We start from the raw sequence: 27,243 nt of genomic DNA, 5'->3' as shown, positions 1-27,243 counted from the left end.
AAACACTATAAATTTAAGAAAAAATATATCTTTTTGTGGTTGCTTCGTTGTACCTATAATGGTGGTATTGTTCCTATAGTTGTCGTATTCTGTTCCTATAGTGGTGGTAAACAAAGATACCTCTAAATTGTGTATAATATAAATGATTGCATAATATTGATTTCTTACCGAAATTGATCGTAAAAAATGGATACATTTGAGTGATGAAAAGATTGACTAAAGTACTTTATAACGACTGTAGTATATCCACGCCGGGAAGAGTGCTTGATTCGTAGTCGATTTTTCACTTAGCGAGAAATGCGAATTTTGCCCTTTTTTGGTAAATTACTTGCAGCAAACTCATTTCTGTTGCTCATTTCTGTTAAAAATAATAAAAAAACGCCTAAAAATACGAAAATATGGTCAAAAAGCAATTCAGTACATCAATAAAATTTCATAAAAGTTATGTTAAAAAATAATAATGGCGTGGTTATGAGATAATTTCCAGCGTTACCAAAAATATGAACTTCGTTGTGAAATCCTAAGGATTTTGGAAAAATGTTGACACATTTAACAAAATAATAGATTTGTTTGTAACTATGTAACGGAAAGGTCCCATTTAACTTTTAAACTCTTTGTTAAATACCAGAGAACATTTTACAATAACATAAATAACTTAATTACTCTTAAATTATCGTTTAGTGTAATACCACCGCTATCGGTACTAGCACCACTATAGGTACGATTACCCTATGCTAATTGTGCTCTGGATTGGTATGTCATTTCATTAACAGTTCAGGGATCCGTAGAGAGGCGATCCTTTTTTAAGTTTATATTTACTTTGATTTACCTTGAGGGAACGGCATGATTGCATCAAATTCATTCGCCTCTCGCTAGACTCGTACATATTTTCATTATCATTCATGTAAAATTTGCAAATTTTGTCGCCTTGGCTTCTTAAATTTTGTGTTTTACTTGATGGTGGTTCTATACAGATGAAACTAAAATAATAATAATAATAATTGCTTTTTGGTGTGGGAATGTTAATTAGATGTTCAATTAATTGCCGCTTTCGTAAGCGTATGGTGTATAATTTATTTACGATTTGAATTGTTAGTGTTTACTCGTGATTCATGTACTTTTCCTAGAGTGTGCCTTAACTCCCCAAAAGTACGGTCATTTTTTGTTGTGATATGTTTCCTTTTGAACGTTTTTTTTCTCTGATAATTTACTTATGTGGGCATACTTGTTCAGCTTTCCATGTATATCGCATACAAAATTATTGTTTTTTTTTAAATATTTTTGTTTTTGTATTTTGCTTATCAATTAAATAACATTTGTATCCACGGCATATCCTCTTTTGGTCGTTTTGACGAATTTTTAGACTCGCACACCAGTTTGTTTTCGAAAAACTCGGATTTTGTGTAATATAAAGTTTGCTTTATCCTCTAAACAATTCAGAAAAGCTATACATACGTGTCGTGATTATATAACAACTATCCCATAGTTTGGTTCTCGTGTAACATATTTTCGAAGTAACTTTCACAAAGTAATAAGCTACATATTTATATTACAATTCTATGCTCACACAAATACACCTGCACAACACTAGAGCGTTTACGGAAAGGCGCGCGAGATCAATAACACACATCTATCGTTACAGGTGCTCACATACAGTACAAACTCTCCCCATTCCCCCTCGATTCCTCAAGCAGAATGTGCATGTGTTGGGCTATCCTGCAGAGACCGCGCGCTAATCGAAACAGTACTTACTAATGTTGTTACAAATGATTTTTCCCTAATTAACTCATCTGGCCAGCAATTGTTCCGTGTCCTTGGTTCGCTCGGCAACCGGCCGCTAGTAGCACGAGACGTTTGCTCGTTCCTCTGCTTTTACCATCATCTCCCGCCGATGGCGTCGCCTGATCTTTCACCCGACTGTTTGTGTTTCCGAACCCGAACTGCCCACACCCAGCCAGACCCCATCTTCCCCTGTTTGAGTCCCATGAGTGTGTTGGCTTTTTGGTAGGGGACGCCCAGTTAGCATCTTAGCAACTTTGACCATAGGATCGAGGAGTCCATTGCTTTTCCCCAGTTTGGCACACACACACACACACATTCGTTTTATTCTTCCTTGATTAACTCGCAGATACACACATACACACTTACATGTTCCCCCACACAGCGCCGCGCAGTTGCATGCATCTACTGACAACAGTTTTGGTCAGTTTAGTCGTTTTTTAGTCGGATTCAGTTTAGTCGGATTTTGGTTTAGTTGATATTTTTTTCTGAAAATGCAAGTGAAATTATCACAACAAGAAATCAAATCCTCTGTTAGAAATATTTAAAACACATTCCACTTTCCGTTTGTTTGTTTGTTTGTTTGTTGCTATCGTCAAGTTTAACTGTCGTTAATATTTATGTTTCACTTTGTTGTAGTATCGTATCTGTTTTTCAAACGTGGTTCGATCTTTGGCTGTCTTGTAAGTTTCTTTCGTTTTGACTAATTTACACCGCAAAGTATGATCTGCTGCTTCCTGTCCCTTCACAGTCATCTTCATTTGTTTTTTTTGTTTGTTTGTTTAAAACCCGCAAATCCGATACATATCACTGAAACATACGTCCAAGCATACGTCGAGTTGTTTCCTATTATTGCCCGATCTAATTTTGTTGTTACTTTTTCTTTTCTTTTTCCTTTTTATTCCCCTTGGCATTTACTTTGCTTTCGGATTGTTGCAATCTGATGCACTCCAAAAAAAAAAAAAAACGTTGCCACATCCATTCGGCGTTTGTTTTTTTTTCTATTACACACCCCCGCGTCCAGTGTGATCTCTTCTTCTTCCTTCCACGACACACGAAAACAAATTCTGCTCGATCTGCCGTCTCGGGGACGGTCGCAACCCACACTTGAGCGCTAAAAACTGGTAACTGTATATTTCTTTGCAACGTTATGTTGTGTTATGTTTTTTTTTCTCTGCCCGTGTGTTGTTTCGTGTGGCGGTTTTGGAACGTTTCCGGCCCATGTGTTTTACGCGCACGGTTTGTGCCCGTGTGTGAGTGTGTTTGTGTGTGCGCGTCTATGGTGCCGTTTACATTTTGATTTACGAAATGAAATAATAACGTTTTATGGTTTGAATTTGGTTTTGGCAATTGCTAACATTTTAAATTTATTATTTCTTTAATCCACATCCCACCCCTTCCCTTTCTCCCCCGCGCCTGATTTTTATTCCCAAAATACCCACGGTATGCGCGTTTGTATGTATCTGTGTGTGTATGTTTTTTTTGTGTGGTACTTTCAATTTTTTTTAAATGTTTTTCCCTGGAATGGCATTATTTTTCTTCCGTTTTTCTCTCTCTCTCTCTCTCTCTACCAAAACAAATCCATGTTTATGTTGCGTTTTCTTTTTGCAATTGGTTTGATATTTTCTGTTTTGCCAATTTGCGCGACCCGCGTGTTCATCCGTATGGTTTTATCTCTTTCGACTCACAACCAACGGTCATTTTCAAATCTCATGCGAACACGTGTCTCCATGCCGCCTGTGTGCCAACTGATGCGTATGCCCCGGTGTGTCTGTGTGTTAATGTTTCGATGTGTGATTGATGGTGTTTGTTTGTTTGTGTGTGTGTGTTTTGTTTTTCTGTCACTATCACGGTTTTTGTTGGGACTTTGGTTGTACATAAATGCTCCAAAATTGAACATGTCACCAAAAACCCACATGCTCTTCTAAACACACCCCGCCAGCGTCGTTCTGTTTTTTCTCCACACCAATCTGCCTCTTTTTCTGATCTGTTTTTTGCGATGAAAAAAAAACAAACTTGGTGGTTCACCTTGGTCGAACGAATCATTTCCACTCGGTCTTTGATGTTACTCTTCCGCCCCATTGTACATATCGCGCTGGTGCAGATCTCGCCCTAGACTTTGTCCTGAACGACGAGGAACGTTGCGTCGGGTGCGAGTGTTCCGCACTGCAGGCACAGGCATGCTTCGCCCCAGCCTTGCCGACCTGCTCGTCGTTGTCAGCTTTGCCGACCGGAAGGGAAGAGGAGCGCGCAGCTGCAACCGGAGCGGACAGCGATGTGCCCGACATTCACCCGGAACCGCCGCCGGCCAGCGCTGTACGGCCGAGCCTGTACATTGGTCCGCCCGAATTGTCCTACAGCTGCGATTCGATCAGCGAGTTCACCCCGAACCTAGACGACCAGGAGCTGTACGTGTCGTCGTTCTCAGAGTCGGAGGACGAACAGCAGCGAGAGGATGCAGACGATGCGGCGAGCGGCTCGGACCAGTCCCGCTACTACAGTGCGCTCGGACAGCACGACGACTGTAGCGGCACCTACCTTCGGCGCTCCCTGTCGTACACCTTCTCGAACGATCCCGGCCGCTACCATCCGGGAGGGACGGCAGACGAGCAAGCAGCAAAGCATCGCGCTCGTCGGACGCTGATGGCGCGCAGCGCGGACGAGCTGTCAGTAGCCGATCGGCAGCGACACGGTGACTGCGGCACGGCAGCAGCCGGCTGCTGCTGCCCCGTCTGCTGGCTGGCGGTACCGGCGGACGACAGCATGCACCGTCGCAGCCGCTCGTTGAGCCCACCGTGCGTGCGCCGCCTGCGCAGCAACACTACCGCTGGCGTGTCGCCCGCACTGCTGCAGGTACCGCCCGCAACGGACGATGGGCCGACGTCGGTGCGGCTGGTGCGCTATCCGGTGCGTGCGATGGCACGCTTCGCCAGCGATCCCTCCCTACCGCTCGGGCGTGGCTGGGCCGAGGCGGCCCACGCTCCCTCGGACCGGGCGAAAGCGCTACGATCGCTGACGGGGGCAACCTGGCCGTGGGCCGACCAGCGGAACCAGCCGGTGCTGGTGACGCTTACCACGCCGCCGCCGGACGAGGACGAGGACGGTGAGCAACCGCTGCTCCGGCTGCTCCAGGCCGCCGCCGATGGTGATGGCGGCGCGGTATCGGGAGCCCAGCAGCATCACCCTTCCGGCACCTGTAACGATGGCAACGACGGGCACGTCGCGTCAGCAAACTCCTCCTCCCCGTCCCTTGCACACATCTCTTCGCCATCATCCGGTCGCGATGTTCCGCAACCCGGGCCGATCACCATTCTCAGCAAAGTGGCCCCGGTCGTTACTTCCCCTTCTTTCCCTCCCACTGCTGTGCTTTCGTCTTTCTCCGTCTCCATTACCTCCTCCACTTCCACCACCAACACCAACAACAACACCACCATCTGTCTGCTACCATCTGCTGACACAAGTAATTTCTCTTCGACTTGTTCTTCCCATGTGCACACAACCACCAACACCGCCGACACCACACCTGCCGTCACCGCCACGTCCGCTCTGATCGGTCCGCTGTTTTCCACCACCAATCGCAACCCCACCCTCTCCTCCGCCCGCTCGCCGACCCCCAAACCTGTGCTGGTCAAATCGTACACCATAGACGGGTGCGGCAGCAGCAGTGGTGATGGGCTGCTCGGCTACCCGATGACGACGACGACGGCGTCGGCAACGGACGAGTCAGCAGCAGCGGCAGCCGGACCCACCGACGGTGGCGCCGACACTGGCCTCGCCACCAGCACCACCACCCTCGCCGGCGGTGGTGGTGGCTGCCCGCCGTGCTGCTGCGGCACCGGGGGCACCGTGCGATACCCCGGCTCGTCGCACGGGTCGGGCTCGCTATCGTCCTGCTGCTGCTGCTGCTGCTGCTGCTGCTCGACGCCCTCGTCGTCCGCGGGCGGGCTTGCCGGGGCCGGCACAGGGGCCGGACCGGCCGGCAGTGGTGGTACTGGATCGAGCGCTGCGACGGTCCGACGCCAGCGGCACAGCATTGCTGGCCAGATGAGCTACTTTAAAATGTTAGGTACGTTCAGCAAGAAGATGGCGACCAGCACGAACAGCCTGTTCAGTACCGCCGTGATCAGTGGCAGCTCGTCCGCGCCGAACCTGCGCGACATGATACCGAGCACCGCATCGCCGTCAGGTAAGGGGTAATGGAAAGGGAAGGGTATTCTACCTGCAGCGGAACCACCCCACACCGTGGCACATCGACCGCCCTAGACGGCTGCTTGGTGTGTAAGATGGAATTGAGAACCACACGCTCACCTGCGGTCTGAGATATGTGCCCCTCGTGGTTCCGATTCCGAATTCTGTTCGAATACAAATCTCCCAACGATACATGCTGAAAAGAAGTCCACCCAAGAAATGCAACGTCCTTTGTGTTGTGCATGTGTATACACAGTGTCAAAATTCTTTTAAGCGTATTTTCATTGCTGAGCAAATGTTTGAACCAGTTTATTATTTATTACTGAAGAATCTATTTTGAGCCGCGAAATTGTTACAAGCGCATGGTCAATAGGTTTACTTTGAAAGTCACAATGAACAAGCTAGATAGAGCAACGAAGTATCCAGTGCTGCAAAATGTCATGAGCATCACGAAATTTTCACCAACGAAAACAACGAACATATTCGTGGAAGCTTCATGCTCATTGATGATACTCATTGCATTGAAAGTGCGTCATGACATGCCGAACACGACATGCGAGCGCTTGACCTGTCAACCGCGATACTCTGACTCACAAGCTGAGCTTAATGCTGTCACGAGTCACCGATATGCCTGAAACAAATCTCAAATCAGTTAACGTACACAACTGAAATGATCAGAGGTGAGACTCAAATAGTTGGTGTACCAAAAACATGCTTGGTGACATTTAGTTCAGCACCCAACTCTTGATGACTCACTTGATTACGACATTTTCTGTCGGTGATAATCATGACATTCTTGGAATATACTTGACGTGTGGTCCCAAGCAACAAAATGAGCATGATGAGCATGGTTTTGATGGTCTGTCGGGTCAAATAGAACGAAAAACTATGATCATTTTGTTTCTTGGAACCACTCGTACGCACCGCATATATCTCCAGTGACTATCACCATCTGAAAATGTCGCGCCCAAGTGACTAAACCAAGAGTTGGTTGCACACAATGTCACCAAGCATGTGATGGTCGTAACAACTGTTTGAGTTGAGGATCACCTCTGATCATCACCGTAGAAGATTATTTTGTTTCAGGCGGAATTTGTCATGACAATGTTAGTGACATTTTTCACAACTGATCGAAGTAAAAAAAAGTCATTACATAGTGACTGACCAAGCTTTGGTTGCTAAAATGTCACCAAGGATGTGATGGTCGTACCAACTGTTTAAGTCTCGTCTCTGCTCATCACTGTAGAACTCGTGACGCTGACATGATTTTGTTTTAGTCAGAAATTGTCATGACTATGTCAGTGACATTTTGCAGAACTGGAAGTGCCTTTCGTGTCAGTGAATAATTATAATGCAGGGTTTTTAGGGGTTCTTATAATATTGGGATTAATTAAACCTGTCTCGTGGTACAGTAGTCAACTCGTACAACTTAATAACATGCCCGTCTTGAGTTAAACCCCTAATGGACCGTGCCGCCGTAGGACTGATTATCCTGTTATGGGGGGTAATCAATAAGTCACTAATAAGTCAATGTGGTGGTACGCGAGTACGGCACCCACACCAGCAGCAGCCAAGCCACAAGTGGTACAGACTGGCCTTGACCGACAACGGTTGTTGAGCCAAAAAAGAAGAAGAAGAAGAAGAAGAAAATATTGGGACAATTCCATTACTCTTTCTTATGTGAAGTGAACGTCGAGATGTATTGATGTCGAGTTGAACATTGTCAAGCAAATCAGGTCTACTTTGCTACTAACCTGTCCCGCTTGTAATTGCGGTTTCGAGGTTTCCATAAAGTGTGTCGTAGAGTTTTAGCCATAAAACGTCTGCGTGTTCTTTTGATTCCAGAGTCGATTCAAGCCATTTGTTCTCGCTATCGAAACCCTAGCGGGAAATGGATCAAAATCGATGTTTTGGCACTTTTGAAGTAAACTATTTCCGTTTACTTGAAATGAAAAATATAGTACTGAACTGTGTTCAAATTAATTAAAGGAAATCATGTAACCAGTAAAACGAAGTTTGGTGGACAAACATGGCAACAACCGATAACTTAATTAAATTAGATTAGAAAAAATAATTTTGTTTGATTATCTATAACAAAATTCCTTATTTGTTGGCTAATATTTCAGTGTTGTAAGCGTGTTTTAAAGTCATCTCCAAGAGTTTGTTTTGTTTATTTTTATAGAGACTTTGAGCCAATTGGCCTCATTCTCCTCTTTATAATTCCGAGAGTTCATCTGACTATTTGTCGCCTACTGCTGTCATTCTCGACTATCAGACGTCTAAAACAATAAGCATCTTACAAAAGACAAATATTCGAATAAAAGAATAGAAAAAGCCCCATAAAGGTCCCTTCCTGTATAAAAGTGGCATGAAACAATTGCCCATTTGAGAGAACCCCTGTAAAACCCCAAAATGTGAGTCAGGATGCAAGATCAGCCCAACTAATAAAACTGAGACACAAAACATTTCATGTTTTTACTCGTATCGGATAAAAGTTCTGTCGAACATAATATGAACAACAAGCATTAGAAATATTTGATTTTGCTTCTTGCTCCCGCATTAGCCTCTAATGAGTTTGGCTATCTGTGACTGATTGATATATCCTTTACAGAATAGTCAGTGATACGTTTAGGAGGTATGCATGAAGGCTTGAATTTACGTGGCGTTGATCGCTTGAATGATGTTGATTGATCGCGAGTGCCACGGGACTGGCTAAGTTTTAATTTAATGGTAGAGAGAAATTTGAATCACTCAGCAACCTTCAAAGATCTTACAAATATAATTAATTAGGTTATTAATTCATGTTAATTATATTACAACAGAGTCAAACGCTACTGAAAAGCCGCATATAAGTATGATCGATTTTATTTTAAAAAAATCAAGAAAAGTGAGTTCTGGAGTACAGAATAATTATATTTTCATAATCGAAATGTTTTGACTTCGAATTGAACATTGCTAAGAAATAAACTGTGTGCCTATAAAACACCTCACTTCGGAGAGCAGTTTCAAGGATAGGTTTTATTTTTTTACACTGTTGTCCGGGTCAGTTTTCAATGTGAACAACATTATTCAAAACATGCAATATGTTTTTCACCAGCTGTCATTATTTGTGACTGTTGGGCTGTTAAAAAAAATCGCGTGATTTGTTGAATAATGTTCACATTACGGCGACGTTCATATTAGACACTGAGTCAGAAAACAGTGTATTGCAACGGTTTTAGATGCAGAATAGATTGAGTAGTACAATGATAATTGTGGAACAATTACACCCTCCTGTTCTTCAATTGCAATGTACAAAAAAAACTCAATGTTAAGTATTTACAGGTCCTTGGATATTTGCTGTATTACAGAGTTTTCCAGAGGTTCTCATAGCTGTGGGATTCTTTATTGGCTCTTTCTTTCGGGAAATGAATTTTATATGGTGGGAATTGGACTCTATGGCACAATTTTTGGGCGGGCTAATTGGAAATTCCTATTGGATTTGTCCAAAAAGGGTGTTATAGTGTCCAATTCCCATACATAAAGTTCATTTCGTATAAGACAGACAAAAATGGTCTACTAATAGTAGACTACTATGTAGACACACTACTCATAGTAGTGTCTCACAATTATGAGAACCCCTGAAAAACCCTGTAATATGTGTGAGACTGAAATGTTTTAGCCAAGCGATGAGAGTCAAAAGCAAATTTTTTTTTATCTACGTACGTGGTTGTGTGCTGGGTACTAATTGAATCAATAAATGTAAGTTTTTGGCAAGCACATTTGAAGTCTTGCTGACAGGTACTATATTCTACGATACAAAACATTTCAGCTCTGCGTGTTTTGCATTTGCTTATATATTTTAATGTAAATGAAACTAATAATTCTTTCAAAGGTTAGGGAAAATGTTTGAAATATTCACCTACTTTTAGCCAAATTTGCACCACCGCCTAAAATATATTAGGCATTGGGAGCATTATTCTCCGCATATTTTGGCCCAGCGCAGTTACTCTCAATGTGGTCCTGTTCTTGGAAGTTTACCCTGCTCTAGGTGGTCTTCTTCATTTGAGGAACGATACTAGCCTTTTTCTTCTTCTTTGGCTAAAAACCGTTGTCGGTCAAGGCCTGCTGCCGCCTACCATTGGCTTGGCTATCAGTGACTTACTAATTACACAAAGCAGGATAGTCAGTCGGGGGCACGGTCCATTTGGGGGTTTCACCCATGACGTTTATGTTGTTAAGTCGTACGAGTTGAGGACTGTACCACTAGACCGGCAACGATACTAACCAGTCTTCTTTAATGTCTTCTTTTCGACATTCAAACCCCGGCAAGAAAGCGATCGTTAACGATAATTACGCACATTACAATGAGATATTTTCAGTTTTTTTTTACACTATGAAACATCTGGTACGTGTCTGGTATGTTCTTAGTATGTTTTATAATTAACTAAAACACTTCAACACCGAAAATACAAAAATTGATGCAGTAACATTAAAGAAAAAAAAATTAAATTAGATTAAATCGTTATTTTACTCTCTGAGCGTATTTGTCATCTGTCCGTCACGAATGAATTAGTAAGCCTGCTAATTTAAAGTAAACGCGAATTATAGCCGACGGCAGTTTAAAAAAACACAAAAACATAACATTTTATTATCTGTTTGACACGAATTGTAGAATTCACTCTGTACAATACTATATCCAATTAGACATACAATTTTTAAAGTTTCCAGCCTGCAGATCGTACTCAACTGCCCGCAGGCATTATTGGAATTCTGGCTTCGCAGGCTGCGCTTATTGGAATTCTGGCCTCTGTAGCACAACTTCTGAGAACATCTTCCGTGAGGGTTTGGTTTCAATTCCAACTTAAACATCAACATCTGCGAACTGGTCGATTGGATTTTACGCACGCGTAACTTGGTGATATCTTGCATTCAAGTCGAGCGGAATATTGGCAACTTCACGGTGTAGAAACTGTAGTGAAAGAAGAGATTACCATTTCTATGCATGCAACGATACATTTTCATCTACGTTCATTAGTAGCTCTGTAAGAGTGGCTGTGACAAAGAATGCTTTGATGTCTCAGAACTTAAAAATACCTAAAATAACTTTATAATAAATAACTACCCTTCTTACTCTCATTCCCGCCTATCTTCTCGATGCGTTCGCGGAATACCAAACGGCTCCAAAGGATTTGGCGGTGTGCCACCGATTCGCCCATTGGAAACGCTGCACAATGCGCTTTCACTCAAGCAACTGGACGCGTTCCTGGAGCGCATGACGATCGGACCGCTGTTCAAGACGCCGGCATCGTCGCCGCCCCCGAAACATCCACTGATTAGTGGCGGCCCGATCGCCCTCAAGGGTAGCCTGTCGGTCGTGAGCCACGACAGCATCGGCGAAGGCATCGGCAGCGGTAGTGGCAGCATGCAGCCACCATCGTCCATTGTTGCCGCCACCACGCTTGGTAGTGGCACCAAGACGGCAGAAGAACGCACCGCTGCATCGCGGGCAGGCACACGCAACGCTGGTGCGGCAGTTGGCAGTACAACGGTGGCCGCAGGAATGCCCGGACCCAACGGCAACAGCACACCGGCGAACGGTGGCGCGCAGCAGAGTAAGTGCGACTCGGACGACGATGCATAGGCGCACAGCGCGACAGCGGAGACGACACGGAACCATCAACGCTTTCTTGTCTTGTTACGTTTGTTTTGCGCTTTCGCCTGTTGAAACTTTTCCAGAAGATAAAGCACAGGAAAACTATAGCGAGAGCTAGCTGTGCATTGCGTTAATGCACTTGTGCGCACACACGCACATATACGGTGGTTGAAAAAAAAAACGGTTTGCGCAACCGGTTATTTTGACATGAGTAATTTGAAACTCAATGCCCTAGGACACAATAATATTAGTGTACGTGTGTTGTCTGTGTTACCTTGCCTTGAGTTATGTACATTTTTATTTCGGTTATGTCGGTTGAAAAAAACCGAGTTTCATTCTTTCATTTATTGTTTGTCCCAACATCCCCGGAGGCATAAATGTATGTTTACACCCATTCTTTGTAGAATATAAGAAATCGTTTTTTTTTGTATGCATAACAACCCACCTCGCGAGTACGCCTATTGTGTCCGTCCAGTACGTGCGAAACTGCTTCTCCGTGTCAAACGTGAAACGCGATTTGCAACATATAGATTTCATACTTCACTCCACCATGCTGCTTGGTTGGAATACACGCGTTTTGTGAATCAAAGCCCCAAGCCTGCAACGATCTAACTAAATGTAATTGTGATCCTGTGCAACGATCATCATAGAGCTTGCTAAATAATATTTTATGCATAAAAAGAGAAGCGGTACAGGGTGTTTGGAGAAACTAGTTTAAAACAATACATAATCAATGTTGAGCAATATGATTCTGACGTACCGGCTGAGCAACAGACTAACTTAATGGTTGTGGTCATCCAGCAATCATACTGCATCTGGATGATCAGCATCACTTGGAAATATCGATGTGAACAATGTTGTAATGCTATCTTTTGAAAAAAAAAAAATTAACTGATTTGTGATACAACAAACAAACAAAAATTGGTGAGCGAGCGTACGTAAGGAACGTACACGGCTGTAAACCTTTATCTAGGGGTCAGTGTGATCGTGTATGACGTGATCTAGATGAGCAAAGTAAACGTACATGTTTTTCAACACCAGAATAAGTTTATCGTTTTACTTTGAGTTCGAAAGTCGATGAGGTTTATTGTTGGTTTTAAGTTGTTTTATTTTTCTTCCTCGTTTTCATGTAAGTTTTGGTTTTGGTTCTGTTTGAGGTGTTGATGGGTGTTTTGTTTTTGTGTGTGTGTGTGTGTGTGTGTGTGTGTGTGTGTGTTTATGTGTGAAAAATAACATTGTTTCGTCTAACGCTACTTTCAAACATTTTCAAATTTACTTTCTAATCCAACTAACTTCGTTTTCACATAATACCATCCCTTTCTCTCTTTCTATTCTACTCTTCCTCGACCGCTTTCGCAATTGGTAATGTTCGCTACGGCACACCGGGCTGGACGGGGACACCATTCTCGTTTCCCTTACAGGTTGGAGCGATCATTCGAGCAGTATGACCAGCAGCATCAGTGCGCTGTCGAGCGGTGGCCCATCCTCACCAAACTATTCGGAGGTATATTCGCGTGGCTGCCCAAGCAGTGACATGTCCGCTAGCATTACCAGCAGCACTGATGGGTAAGCGTATTTTGACAATCAGCCTTTGACATGCTTTGATAGCAGTTAACGCCGAATTTTATTTATTTTTTCTGTACTTTTTCAATGTTGAGTTTCATGAATCTTTCGTTGAGATTCATTCATATGAATCTTCAGTGATGAGTGATTCGAATCTCAAATCGACTCTTCAAAGATTCTTGTTTCTCAAAACATTCATGAATCTCCAAGGATTTATGAATCTCAAAAATATCATGATTCTTCAGGGATTCATGAATCCCAAAAGATACTTGAATCTTCTAGGATTAATGAATCTCGAAAGATTCCTGGATCCATTAATATTCATATATCTACAGGGATTCATGAATCTTTAGAGATGTATGATGTTCAAAATATTAAGTTGGACCGTCTCCCCGTAGCAAAACAAACTATCCGGCTGCGTGATACTTGCCAAGAAGTCTCGAAAGTCTGTATAGGCTCGCATGACCACGTTATTACGGCAAAAAGAAGAATAATAAGAAACTCGAGATTGCCGAATCTGTAGATTGTAGATTGATAAATCTTTGAGATTCACGAATCTTGCCAACCCAGATTCAGATTCATTGAATTATTGCAAAGATTCATTCAGATTCATGAATCTGAATCAGATTTACCTAACACTACACTCTTTTCAGCAGTCTGGCGGCAATTGCAAGCGGCCCCGGTGAACAGCTGGTAGCACTGCCGCACCTCTTCAGCGCCAGTGCCCAAATATCTTCCCCGAAGCATCCGGGCTCGGTAGAGCTGAACAAGGGTGGCGAGGACCCGGAAGCACCAAGACAGCTAGACGAACCCCCGGGCGCCACCGGTCTGCTACTCGATGATGGCACTCGACGTCGTGGCTCCGCGATGGATGTCAGCACTGGCGATCTCACGCCGGTGAGCGCTTGCTCCGACTGGGGAGACAGCAACACGAACGACGCGACGAAAGGATCGATCACCAACTACGATCTGGTAAGCTTTTCCATTCTCAACCAGAGCTCGCATGCTCCGAGCTAATGCGTTTGCGTTGTTCCCCAGACCACGGCAAACACGACGGAGGAGGAGGATGAAGATGCCACCATTTCCACCGACACGTGTCTGAGTGTGGGCGAACAGCAACACCACCAGCAATGCTGTCTAATGCCCTGCACGGGCATGGACGCTCCTTTCGCTTCCTCCAGCAGCATCAAGGAGGGGAGTGGAATGGTAAGCGTAAACAGCAGTGCGGTCGGGAAGAAGGTTTCGCCGTTCCGGGGAGCCTTGCCGTTCGACGAGCCGCTAAATCCGGCTGACGGTGGGAGTGACCCGCACGAACTCGACACTTCCAAATCAGAAAACCGTGTCGTGCGCGGTTTCCGCATCCAACGTCAAATTAGTCTGTACGAAAATCAAAAAGAGGAGGGTAAAAGCGTGTCACAGCAACAGGTCCACGATTGGTGCGGCGGTGGGGGTAGCAAATCGGAACTCCCTGCAAGCGGTAGGCAGCAGCAGCAACAGCCTCTGTCCCGGCTGCATATGTCCTTTGACGAGCTGACACATAGCGATCGCAACACGACTCCAGCTGGCCGCCTGGCACAGTCATCAATTACGTCATCTGCAGCAGCAGCAGCACCACCACCACCACCAATTCCACACACTCCCGGTGCACTTGTCATACGGGAAGGCTTTATAGAGCCGCCGAGGCTGACGCGTGTTACCAAGAGCTTTCACGGCAAAACCAACCATCAACGGTTCGGTGTCGAGGAGCAGAAGCATGGGTCAGAATCGACACCGGATGGAGGATACCGGCGAGCCAGCGATGGTCCGGTGGCGACGACGGGCACAGCACGATACAGCAAAACCACACTTCGCCCGCAACATTCCAGTGCTGCCGGTGTGAGCAGCCGGTTTACCACGTCGATCGTGCAGGAACCGGAACAGTTGAGGGCCACGGAACCGGACACGGAACCTTCCGCTGCTTCTTCGAAGACGAAATGAGGGATGCAAAAGGGAGAGAGAGAGATAGAGAGAGAGAAGAAAGAGAGAGAGGAAGAAAGAGGCCTTAAAGAGAAACAGATTTACGAACGGTGTGTAGATCCCGCGGTGGCTATGTCCATACATTTGGGGTGGTGCTTTTTAACAGGGGTCTTCAAATTACGGTCCGCGGGTTGCATGCGGCCATCAAGAGCCTATAAGGCGGCCCGCGATGACTTTGCAAAAGTTAAATGAAATAGTTTTTTTTTCGATTAATTATTCAAGATTTAAATATTTGCTTTTGAAAGACGAACTTCACGATTCAATAAAAGAAAGTTTAATATATTCAGTTAGTATCTGCTAATCAAATCGAGATTTGAACTTTCACCCATTCTAAAGGTAACGTTAAAATGGCTTTCAACAAAGTTATTTGTGAGGCAATGCCGTCCGCGAACTTAACAGTTTGGAGTCCCCTGCACTGTAGGATTAGAGAAATATTTGCAACACAATAACATAAACACATACTTTTTGCAACTATTGGAATTATTGCAGCAATAAAAACAGATACAAATAAAACTATTTGTTTACGAATATGTCAAAATGAGTGTCACAGTTGCGCTAATTTTAATTCCTCTGTGAAAACTAATGCGCATTTTAATTAATCGTGGAAAACTGAGGACATGAGGGCAAGAAGAGTTACGAAAGAAAACAAAACGATGAATAAAAAGTGAGTTCCTTGCTATTTTGTAGGGTCGCGTCGCGTCCATTCGTTGTAACTCAGATTTTCTACATAGCAACAGCATTCAAAGGTTCAACTTGGAAATTGGGGGGAGCATACACTTAACTGTGAGTTTGTTACCTCTATCAACTTCCAGATGGAGCAGGCGAACCAAGAACACAAACACTATTTTTGCAGCCTACCGGATCTGGATTAGGATGTTAAACGGTGTAGACCAGCCTATAAAGGTTTTCGAGACGTACTCAGTATCACGTAGCCTGTAAGTTTCCATGGAACTTCTACGAAGACGTGTTAAGGAAGGTAAAATAAAACGCGAGGCACGACCGCACTGGTTCGTTTTAGAATTGTGGAGTTCAGTTAATTTCTACAATATTCTTTCTACAATATCTTAATAGTTGTAATAGTATACGTGCATGTCCGACACGCCTTGAGGTGGTGTTAGTGCGAAATTATGGAAGAAAAAAAAACTGGATTTCTAGTCTGGATTCTGTCGATCCAATTTATTGCACCTGATTTCATATCTAGGTGTGTGGGAATAGGAATGTCAACCCTTAAAGAGGTTATCATTTATTTTGAAGAGTGATAATGATCCCTAATTATGTACTGTTTCGGCTATACTGAACTGTACTATTATGTTGTGCTTTCCTGTTGCAATGTTTTCTCTGCTGCATTTTTCAAGAAATCAGAACCTTATAATTATATCATGCATGTTCGTACGGTATTTCCTGTGTAGAGTTTATTACTTTAGGTACAGATAAAAAACGGCCACGTTGTTGATTTTACAAAATCTTGCCTTACCTTTCCTCACGTTTCCTTTGCCTAAAATTCGTAACTGACCGTCACGTTTAAAATGTGATCACTGTAGTGATTACTCGAGTTAACCATCCTATGTGTATGTGACACACCACTATATTTACCAATAGCTATAGCCAAGTACCATATTCATATAAGATAAGCCGTACACTCATACATACAAGATAAGGTTAGGATTAGAGTTGATAGGAACCAAACTAGGAGAAATAAAGACAGTTAGAATCTGGAACTCAAAGCGTTCGCATCATTTGATCCGAAAATATATTAACTCTCGTAAAGAGAAACCTTTTCAGTGCAAAAATTTACAGAAACAGGATGAGAAAATTAGCTATATAGTTTTGCAAAATTAAAAAGTAACATTTTCGTGATCTCCCATGTATATATTTTTTATTTTTGCTTAGACTTCATGAGGATTTCCAAGTGTTTCATGATAAAATAGTCAATGCGAACTTTCCTCTCGTAATTCCATTTCTAGACTGAACCATCGTTCATCGATATCTCCCTGTTGCTGCAGCAACTGGTAAGTTTGTAATAAAATGTTTGTAACGGCTAAGTTTGTTAAGTACTTTAATGGTCCGATGCTTGAGTTCAACGAAAAGCGTAAGCAACACGGACACGCGTACAATAATCATAGAGTTGGTACCTTCAGCATGTTTAAAGAAATTAGCCGAAAGTGTATGTATAATGAACTGGTGCCTATACACCAGCTAAGGGTACATTACAAAGTTATATATACATGTACATTATACAGATACTTTAGGATACGAATAATTCATATATGACCCGCTGCGAAGAGGGACTAGTGACTTTTTTCTTCAAACTGTGATGCGCGTATCGCAATTATTTACGAATTCTACAGCATTCTTTGTTAGTTTGCTTTTTTACTCTAGAGCCCTCACCAGATAAAATATATCCCAAACATTTTACAGACTTTGAGCTGAAAACACACTTCTTGAAATTAAAACGTACGTTATGAGCTTTTCAATGCTTTAGGCCTGTTTCGAGCTTTCTAACATGATCTGTTTTTGATGTTTTTTATACAAGGATGTCATTTAATTAATAAGTAACTCCTATGGTCTGGTGAAATACAAAGTCAAAAAAGGAGCATTTTACATTCCACTGTCAGCAAAACATGACTTGACGTTACTATTGTTTTTGTAATTCAATTTGAAATAATGTGCTCGTAAGATCAATCGTAGAAATCCAGGACGCACCATTTAATTGACCTAGAATCCTTTCCAAAGAGAGCATTCTAAATGATGCCCTAAAGTTTGTTTTTTTTTTTGTTGGCTTCTGAGATTTAAAGCGAGACGGATATCATCCTTACCCTTCGGGACCACAATTCGACCACTTTCGGCCGACAACAAAATTGCCGTGATACCTCCCGCAGACCACTGGCTTATGCTGCTACGAGCTATCAGAACTGCAGCAGAACAGAAGATCAGCCGCTTACAATGTAGAGAGCAAAAGGAATAGTCCGACGAAGAAAGAAATCTCCTGACAGACGAGGTGTCCCACCATCTCTGGATGAATGCCCCGCCAATTCTGGGAGCAGGAGAAGTAGAAGCAGGGTGTCATTCAACCAATATACAAAAAGAGCAATAGGCTGGAATGATCGAATTCTCAAGCCATCACAGTTATCAATGCCGCCGACAAACTCCTGTTCCAGATCCTGTTCTGCAGACTTTGCCCCTTGTTACAAACTTCGTCGGCATCTTCCAAGCTTGGTTTGTCGGAGCCAAATCCACCACTGACCATTTTTTTTTTTTACTTTTCTGTAGATCCTCCGAGCCGAAGCGTCGAAGGAGAAGTGCCGAGAGCGTCTGATACCTACGTATCATCTGCTCATCGATTTAAAGGCGTCCTACGACGCATAGACCGGAATGAGCTGCATAGTGAGAGTATCGAACATGCTGTCGGAATCGTTCGAATCTCACAAGGGTCTGAGGCAAGGTGGCGGACTCTTCTGTCTGTTCTTGAACATCGCCCTGGAAGGTGTCATTCGAGTCGCGGGGCTAGACCACGATATCCGGGACACGATCCTCTACCGGTCTCTCCAATTTCTTGACATGGATGACATGAACATCATCGGCAAGACGACAGTGAAGGTGTGTGATGCGTACACCCGACTCAAACGTGAAGCAGCAAGTATTGGATTGAGAATCAATGCGACGAAGATGAAGTATCTGCTTGTCGGAAACTTAGACCATCTGGGAAACAAGGTATTAGTTGACGGCAACAACCTCGAGGTAGTAAAGGAGCTCTGCTATCTTGGGATGGTCGTTACTTCGGAACACGGCATAATCAATCAATAAAAAATTGTGGCGTTTTCTCGTGCACATTTGAACATTTGGCTATGCGTATATATTGAAAGAATTATCTCAAAATTTGAGGTAACTTGCATTCTTCTGGTGTGGTTTATTTATCGATGAATGTAAAATCTAGGGAATTGCACCGGAATCACATAACCAGAGGGGAAGTGCATATCGTTGGCAGCGTCAATGGTTCAGCAAGCAGGGTGCAGGGTTTTCCAGGAGTTGATAGCTGTGGTACACTTAATTGAATTCTACGATAAATGCACTTTATGTAATGGGATTTGGAATCTATAGCTCTGTTGGACAAATCTAATAGGAATTTCCAAGGAGCCTGTCCAAACAGGGTGCCATAGAGTCCAATTTTCATTATTTTAAGTTCACATCCCATATGAAAGAGTCAAAGGAGAGTTCCACTATGATTCCCCTGGAAAATCCTGTATCAAACGCCAAGTTCCACCTGGGTAGATGCGATCGGGTTACCAGTCAGGTAACACTGCTCGTTTGTGCACATACGATACACATACGGTTTGTATTTGGATCCATACTACGGCTACCTTACTTGGGAAGTGAATTTACAACGACAGTGTGAACGAAACGACTCCGAGATCATCTATGAAGAAATCAATCGCATTTCGAACATTCAATCGTGAATGGGAGAAACCTGGATCTCTTCACATATCTACTGTTGTCAAAAGTTATCTTAAATTACACTACACAATGCACAATGTGTATGCATCGGTAGCGATAATTCTGGCTACACGGCAGTGGTTAAACAAAAATACTGCCATTCAAGCATATAAATCAATATACTAAAGCAATGCTACATTTGCTACAAATTTCCACTGAAATACTACATCAGTTCTGTATTCATGGTATAAATCAGCAGAATGCTGCAATTCAGAAAAACCACCTGAAAAATAACATCGACATTTAAGGACATCATAGATTATAATCTATGCTAGCGTTCTGTTTGAACTCAGCAGCGTCCAGTGGCACTTAACTTAGCTCAACATTTAGCCTTCCAATCGTAGCTACAGAAAACAATCATCAGCACAAATCAACGTACAGTAAAAAGATCCGTCTTCGCAGCGTAGAATAACGAAACAACAAGCATCCAAAATCATCCACGTCTGGCACCCACGCACCATCAAAATATAATTGATCATCACGATTGGAATGCAGTCTTCGCCAGAGTCGTCGCATCATCATCGTAACGATTGTGTGCAATTCAACTTAGGTGAGTTAAATATAAATAATAAAGAACGATCAGCAAGCATATTGTACCTAGCATTCGTTGTAGAATGAGCAAATAAACGCATTAATTTTCATTCTTAGGCCGCAAATACACGACGCGCGTTTCCGCGCCCGCGGAAACGCGTATAACAATCCAGCCATAGAAATGAAATGTCATTCGAACGCGCTACCGCGGAAACGCAGAGATGCTCAGCTGGATATCTCTGCGGAACTGTTATACGCGTTTGAACGCGCCCGCGGAAACGCGCGTCGTGTATTTGCGGCCTAACATACAATCGGAATAACAGTCGCGTTAACGTGGTAAAACTTGTAGTTATACGAGGACCGCCATATTGCGAACTCGATACTTAAATTTTATAAGTTTAATTTAGTCGAATTTCTCTTTAAGAGTTAGTCTATTATTTTGTTGAGTATCAATTTAGCTGGTACAAGAAGCTGAAAAATATCTTTGAACCTTCACTCGAACATATTAAAGGATTATTTGTTGTGCCTCACAACAACACCATCCATCTTTCTTCTGATGGAGCTCACAGCCAGCGTTTAACGTTGTTTGGGCACGTTTTGCAGGGCTAATACGGACGTCATACGAAGCGTAAATATCTTTTGTCAGAAAGTTTACGCTCTTTCATACAAATCAAGCGTTAACTTTTTGAGTTTACGCCTCTTGTGCCGTGCGTATAATGTCGTTTTTATATCCTGCAAATCCACTAGCAACCGAGAATTGATTGTAAGGCTGGAAATAGACGAACCGAGATCGTCGCGGTACCGCGAAATTCGCGCCTTGTTTATAACAGTTGTATAACAGTAGAGCTGTCAAATCTTCCGCGCCTCCAATCGCGCCTGCAGTTTCGCAGAGATACCCAACTTCGGTATTGCTGAGATTTTCGCGGTAGCGCGAACCGATTATTTTTACTTTTTCTGGCGGATTTGTGTGAAAACTCGTGTCAAAAAATGAGTTTTGTATTTTATTTTGCATAAACTATGTGAAATAAATAATTTGATTCGCAAATTGATAGAAAAATATTTCTTCTTGGCACATTCAATCGTCACCAGACATCGGATGGTTCCATACACGAACCGCGATTATCTCGCCTATCTGTCAGATTTTATAACATAATTGACAGCTCAAGTCATACGCGATTTTCGCGGTACCGCGATGATCTCGGTTCGTCTATTTCCAGCCTAACAGAAATCCTCAATCGAAAAAGCTGTATTACACGCTGCCATGGTTAACATCAGGCACTGAAGTCTCAGTTGGAGTCGGATTCTAGTGGAAATGCCAGCACTGCTGTTTGACAGCTCGTGTGGGTGAAATTGCATACATTCAGGCCCGTGTCTGTGCTCCATCGGATGCGATTTTATCGGAAGGCCTGTCAAAATTTTATATGAGATTGGACAGATAACGTCGGACGTGCGATTTCGTCGGACGCCGCATCCGATTTTATCTGTCAAACTAAATGTATGGTGTTTTGTAGGAACAATCTCAACTTAATTTTGTCATAATCGTTATTTTATGAAAATCATCCAAATAATCGCAATATGATACGAAAAAGCGTTTGACAGCACGTGCGATAAAATCGCATGCGATCAAGGTGTTATAAATGACAAGGTTAAGTTGTTCAGAGCAAAATGACATTTCTCGACTTGACATTTCTCTTCCGGGGGCTCAAGGATAATGTATTTAGAAGGTTGATTTTTATCGCTTTTGCTGGGCGACATTGTGGGGGACATCTGTCACTCTCTGCATACAAATTTCATTACCCCGCACCAGCCCTCCCCGATTTTTATACCGGAGCCCCCGGAAGAGAAATGTCAAGTCGAGAAATGTCAAGTCGAGAAATGTCATTTTGCTCTGAACAACTTCACCTTGTCATTTATAACACCTTGCGGGGGCTCCGGTATAAAAATCGGGGAGGGCTGGTGCGGGGTAATGAAATTTGTATGCAGAGAGTGACAGATGTCCCCCACAATGTCGCCCAGCAAAAGCGATAAAAATCAACCTTCTAAATACATTATCCTTGCATGCGATGGAGCACAGACACGGACCTCAGTCCCCGGAACACACAATTAGGCGTGAGGCCACGGTGTCCCCGCGGGCCAAGGTGTGTTAAAGAGATGAGGTGGGGAGTATTGGAAGAAGCAACATATCAGAGTTGCATAGTAGGCTTGTTATATCTTATTTCATGTTCATTCTGATTCAATAAATCTTAAACACTACACATACTTTCAATAGGTTATAGGTCCAGTGCAAAGCGGATTAAATTGAATTAGAATCAGTGGAGTTCATCGTTTCATTTTTTTCCGGAGTTTCATAAGTGCTTGGTTGGTCGAAAAAGGTTGAACCCTGTCGCAAGAAAAAAAAATGGCGGACGACAAGATTGAGAAACTTAACGACCAGAATTTTGAAATATGGAAGTTCAAAATGGAGCTGAAGTTGACCAAGGAGAAGCTGATGAAAACCGTGAAAGAATCGAAGCCAACGGAGGAAAAAGAGATGGCGGCCTGGTCTGAAAAAGACGGAGAGGCGCGTCATATGATCGGTTTGGCCGTGGAAAACGATCAATTGGTCCACATTTGCCGCAAAAATACCGCGAAGGAAATGTGGGACACTCTCATGAGCATCCACGAAGTAGAATCTATGAATACGATGATGACGGTAATGCGAAAGATGTGTTCTTTGAAGCTGCCAGAAGACGGCAATCTTCCAGAGAAATCTTAAGAAGTTGACGGCGATGCACAATCGTTTGGAAGTGGCAGATGAGGGCTTAAAGCCTTAAAGTTTGTGGCTGTAATGCTTTCAAGTCTTCCTATGTCCTACAGAACACTCATCAACGTCATCGAAAGCTACCCGAAGGATCAAATCACGGTGGATTTTGTAAAGAATAAATTGCGTGACGAGTGGCGTCGCAGGTAAGAATGTTACGATTTTCAAAGTGGCCCGAGTGATGAAAAGGCGTTGAAAATTGGAACCAGCATCAAGGTTTAGCCAAAGATGAAGAAACGTGGCGTTTGTCATTTTTGTCAAGAAGAGGGACATTTTATTCGAGATTGTCCACTGATGGCTGACGTTCGAAAAGATTTTTGTATGAAAAACAACCGGAGAGGTGCCAGAGCCAACTTAGTTAAAGAAGTTCACCCTAAAAAGGAGATGTGTTTGAACGTCACATCAGCATGTGAAGGAAACTGGTGGTATCTGGATTCTGGCGCGACGTCACGCATGACAAACAATGATTTTTTTTTTGAAAAACAAAAATTCGTCCTGAAAACTAGAGATTTGCTTAGCTGGTGGGACGAATATAGCGTGTAAAGGTACTGGTATTGGAACAATCGTGTCTGAAACAGACAATGGTGATCGAGTGAAGGTTACGCTTAACGATGTTATGATTGTTCCATCACTTGCTGGAAATTTGCTGTCGGTGAGTAAGATTTGTGACCTTGGATTCAACATTTTATTCGATAGAAACGGTTTCAAAATTATGCGAGGACAAGAAACAATGATTTTAGGCGAGCGACATAGTGGACTCTATCGGCTGAAAAATTACGTGGAAAAAGTACTACAGGTGTTCCCCGAGATACGACTGTATTTGGGACCGAAAAAATGTCCCAAAGCAAGGCGTAAGTCGAAAAAGTCGTATGTTGAATATCTATGAATATTAAGTTTATAACCGAAGTTGAAGAGTTGGAATTTATGATATCGTGTATTTTATTTAAAATAATGTTTGATAATGTAATAATTATATTTTAAAAACAGTACACAATATAGATATTCAAGATAGGGTAGTTGTGGAATCTTTGAAAATGTGTGTATAACGGTTATCAGCCCAGATATTCAAAAAAATACATCAATTTCTTGTCAATGACAACTTTTAACTGTCAAAATCAAAATCGTCGTATCTGCGAATCGTCGTAACTCGAGGGGGTCGTAACTCGGGGGACGCCTGTACTTACAAAATCGAAACACCCGGAATTGTGTGAACATCTGTGGCACCGTCGTTTAGGCCATAGAGATCCCGAAGCCATCTCTGCGATTGTTCGAAAAGAACTTGGATATGGACTATAAATCAAGAGGTGCGATGTTCAGCGTGTCTGCGGAGTGTGTTGCGTAGGAAAGATGAGTCGCTTATCGTTCCCGAAAGAATCTTCAAGTAAGTCGCATACAGTTGGTGATTTAATTCATTCTGATATTGGAGGCCCTATGGAAGTTACTACACCGGGAGGTAACAGATATTTTATGACGATGTTAGATGATTTTAGTGGATATACTGTTATCTATCTGTTGAAGGCAAAGTCAGAGGCTGAGTATAATATACATGGGTATTTTAACTTAGTAAAAAATCAGTTTGGGTGCTATCCAAGAATCCTACGCACGGATGGAGGAGGAGAATATTCTGGAGCAAAATTGAAGAAGTTTTTAGCGGAAAGCGGGACTATCCATCAAAAGACAGCTCCTTATTCACCTCAACAGAACGGAAAAGCGGAACGAAAGAATCGATATGTTGTGGAAATGGTTAGGTGCATGCTTGCTGAGTCTGGTCTCGGAAAGCAGTATTGGGGGGAAGCAATAACGGCTGCAAACTATTTGCAGAATCGGCTACCATCATCATCAATTGAGAAGACACCGTATGAATTTAATAAGAAACCATCATATAGTCATATCAGAATTTTTGGTTCGGAAGCATACGTACATGTACCCAAAGAGAAGCATTTTAAACTTGATGTGAAGGCGAAGAAAATGGTTTTCGTTGGATATGCTGAAGAACGAAAAGCCTATCGTTTTTTGGATCGTAAAACTAATCAGATAGTGATTAGTAGAGATGCCAAATTTATAGAAATACCCGAAACGGATTTGGAGAGAAACAACACTGAATCGATTGAACCAACTATCGAAATGGTGCACCTACCATCGTCGAGGACCACACTGATGAAAAACTACGAAAGTATTGAAACACAAACCGAAGCAGTGGCTGAGATTGAAGATCATGAAACCACCATCACACAGGAACTCGAAACAATGATACATGATGAACCATTGGATGAACTGGACGATACGGTTTATGAAAACGCGTCCGAGGGTGAACAGTCATTTCAAGAACTTCAATTAGACGAAATTCCTCGACGATCATTGCGATCTAATAAGGGTGTTCCTCCCAAGCGGTTGATTGAGGAAGCTTTAATCGCCAAAGAGGAGGAGAAGGAACCTAGAAGCATACAGGAGGCGCTAAACTGTGAGGACAATTTTGAATGGAAGAAAGCCATGGCCGATGAGCTGAAATCTCATGCAACAAATGGTATATGGGATTTGGTGAATCAACCCGCAGGCCGTAAACCAGTTGGTTGTAAATGGGTTTACAAACGGAAGTGAAACGCAGCTGGCAATATTTTGAAATACAAAGCGCGGCTGGTGGCACAGGGATTTAGTCAAAAATATGGGGAAGATTATGATGAAGTTTTTGCCCCCGTTACGAAGCAGACAACCCTGAGGAATTTATTGGCCATTGCAAGCATGAAAAAGCTGATTCTGAAGCACTTCGATGTGAAGACTGCATACCTGTATGGTAATCTCGAAGAGGAGATATATATGAAACAACCTGTTGGATATGAGAAGAAAGGAGCAGAAAAGCTAGTATGCAGACTTAGGAGGAGCATTTACGGACTGAAGCAGTCCGCCCGGTGCTGGAATCATCGATTACATGACGTTCTTGTTGGAATGCAATTTTTGCAAAGTAGTGCGGATCACTGCTTATACACTAAAGATGTTAGCGGCGATCGAATCTACATTTTAGTGTACGTCGATGATATTTTAGTCGGAAGTAAGAAAGAAGCTCATATAGGGGAAATTTATTATTATTTGAAAAAGGAATTTGAAATGACGGATCTAGGAGACCTGAACTATTTTTTAGGTCTAGAAGTTCATCGACAGAATGGAAATTATAGTATTTCACTAGAGAGTTACATCGAACGAGTTGCTGAACGTTTTGGACTCCGTGACGCGAAAATTGCAAAGTCACCCATGGAAGAAGCATTCGCAAAGATGGAAACCGAGAGTGTCCTACTGCAAGATTCGTCTACGTACAGAAGCCTAGTCGGAGCACTTTTGTATATCGCAGTGTGTGCTAGACCGGACATAGCGGTGAGTACATCACTACTTGGACGACGTGTGGCCTCACCAACTGAGGCAGAATGGACAAACGTGTAGTACGTTATTTGAAAGGGACGAAACATTGGCGATTACACTATGACGACAAGGCAACAGGTTTAGTTGTATATTCAGATGCTGACTGGGCTGGAGATCTGAAGACCCGAAAATCGACGTCTGGAATGTTATTCTTGCTGGCAGGAGGGGCTATTTCCCGGGCTAGCCGATTACAAACATGCGTCACATTATCGTCAATGGAAGCAGAATTCGTGGCGTTGAGCGAAGCGAGCCAGGAAATCGTTTGGTTACGTCGTCTGTTGCAAGATCTTGGTGAAGCTCCACGACAACCTATCGTAGTGATGGAAGACAACCAAAGTTGTATAAAATCATCTTTCGTCCCCATCATCGCCAGTATCCCCGACACTGCATTACAACCTACGCAGCCAAACCATCAACCCACCATAGACGAACATTTTGCTGCAACGTCTATAACAATACGTACATCAACGCCAGCAACAATACCAACAACAACATCCATAGTAACAACAGCAACTACAACAACAGCTACTTCAACTAATTCAACAACATCAATATCAACAGTAGCAGCAGTATGTGCAATGCCTGCCTTTCCGTCTACATTGACTGTTATGGCCCCATCTACTTTTGCTCCCTTTCTCGGTCATACGCAATATTCAACAGCATTCAATATTTACTATCAAAACATTCGTGGTGTGCGTACCAAAGTTAACGAATTGCGGTTATCTATATCGGAGTCCGACTACAACATCATCATACTCACCGAAACCTGGTTGGATGAGAACATTCCATCCTCGCTTCTATTCGGCTCTGAGTATACAGTAACCCGCGG

General features: G+C 43.0%; 1 protein-coding gene across 24 annotated transcripts in view; it reads left to right on the top strand.

Moving 5' to 3' along the window:
• LOC1270436 (inositol hexakisphosphate and diphosphoinositol-pentakisphosphate kinase) overlaps positions 1 to 15,719 on the top strand; it is a 46,609-nt gene extending 30,890 nt beyond the window's left edge. For 15 of the 24 annotated variants that reach the window (XM_061662275.1, XM_061662293.1, XM_061662280.1 and 12 more), the window contains 5 exons: positions 3,884 to 5,965; positions 11,136 to 11,561; positions 13,024 to 13,168; positions 13,819 to 14,137; positions 14,204 to 15,719. In XM_061662275.1, coding sequence (XP_061518259.1) covers positions 3,884 to 5,965; positions 11,136 to 11,561; positions 13,024 to 13,168; positions 13,819 to 14,137; positions 14,204 to 15,142 — 3,911 coding nt within the window. In that variant the 3' untranslated portion in view covers positions 15,143 to 15,719. Of the gene's footprint in view, positions 1 to 1,642; positions 3,346 to 3,883; positions 5,966 to 11,135; positions 12,804 to 13,023; positions 13,169 to 13,818; positions 14,138 to 14,203 lie in introns of those variants that run through there. The other 9 variants (XM_061662343.1, XM_061662320.1, XM_061662336.1 and 6 more) reach the window with 5 other exon arrangements.
• The last annotated feature ends 11,524 nt before the right edge of the window (positions 15,720 to 27,243 follow it).

This window comes from Anopheles gambiae, chromosome X (assembly GCF_943734735.2).
Source record: "Anopheles gambiae chromosome X, idAnoGambNW_F1_1, whole genome shotgun sequence".
In the NCBI taxonomy this organism is placed as follows: domain Eukaryota; kingdom Metazoa; phylum Arthropoda; class Insecta; order Diptera; family Culicidae; genus Anopheles; species Anopheles gambiae.
Note: the sequence above shows the minus strand (reverse complement) of the source record. Positions and strands in the feature narration are given on the sequence as shown.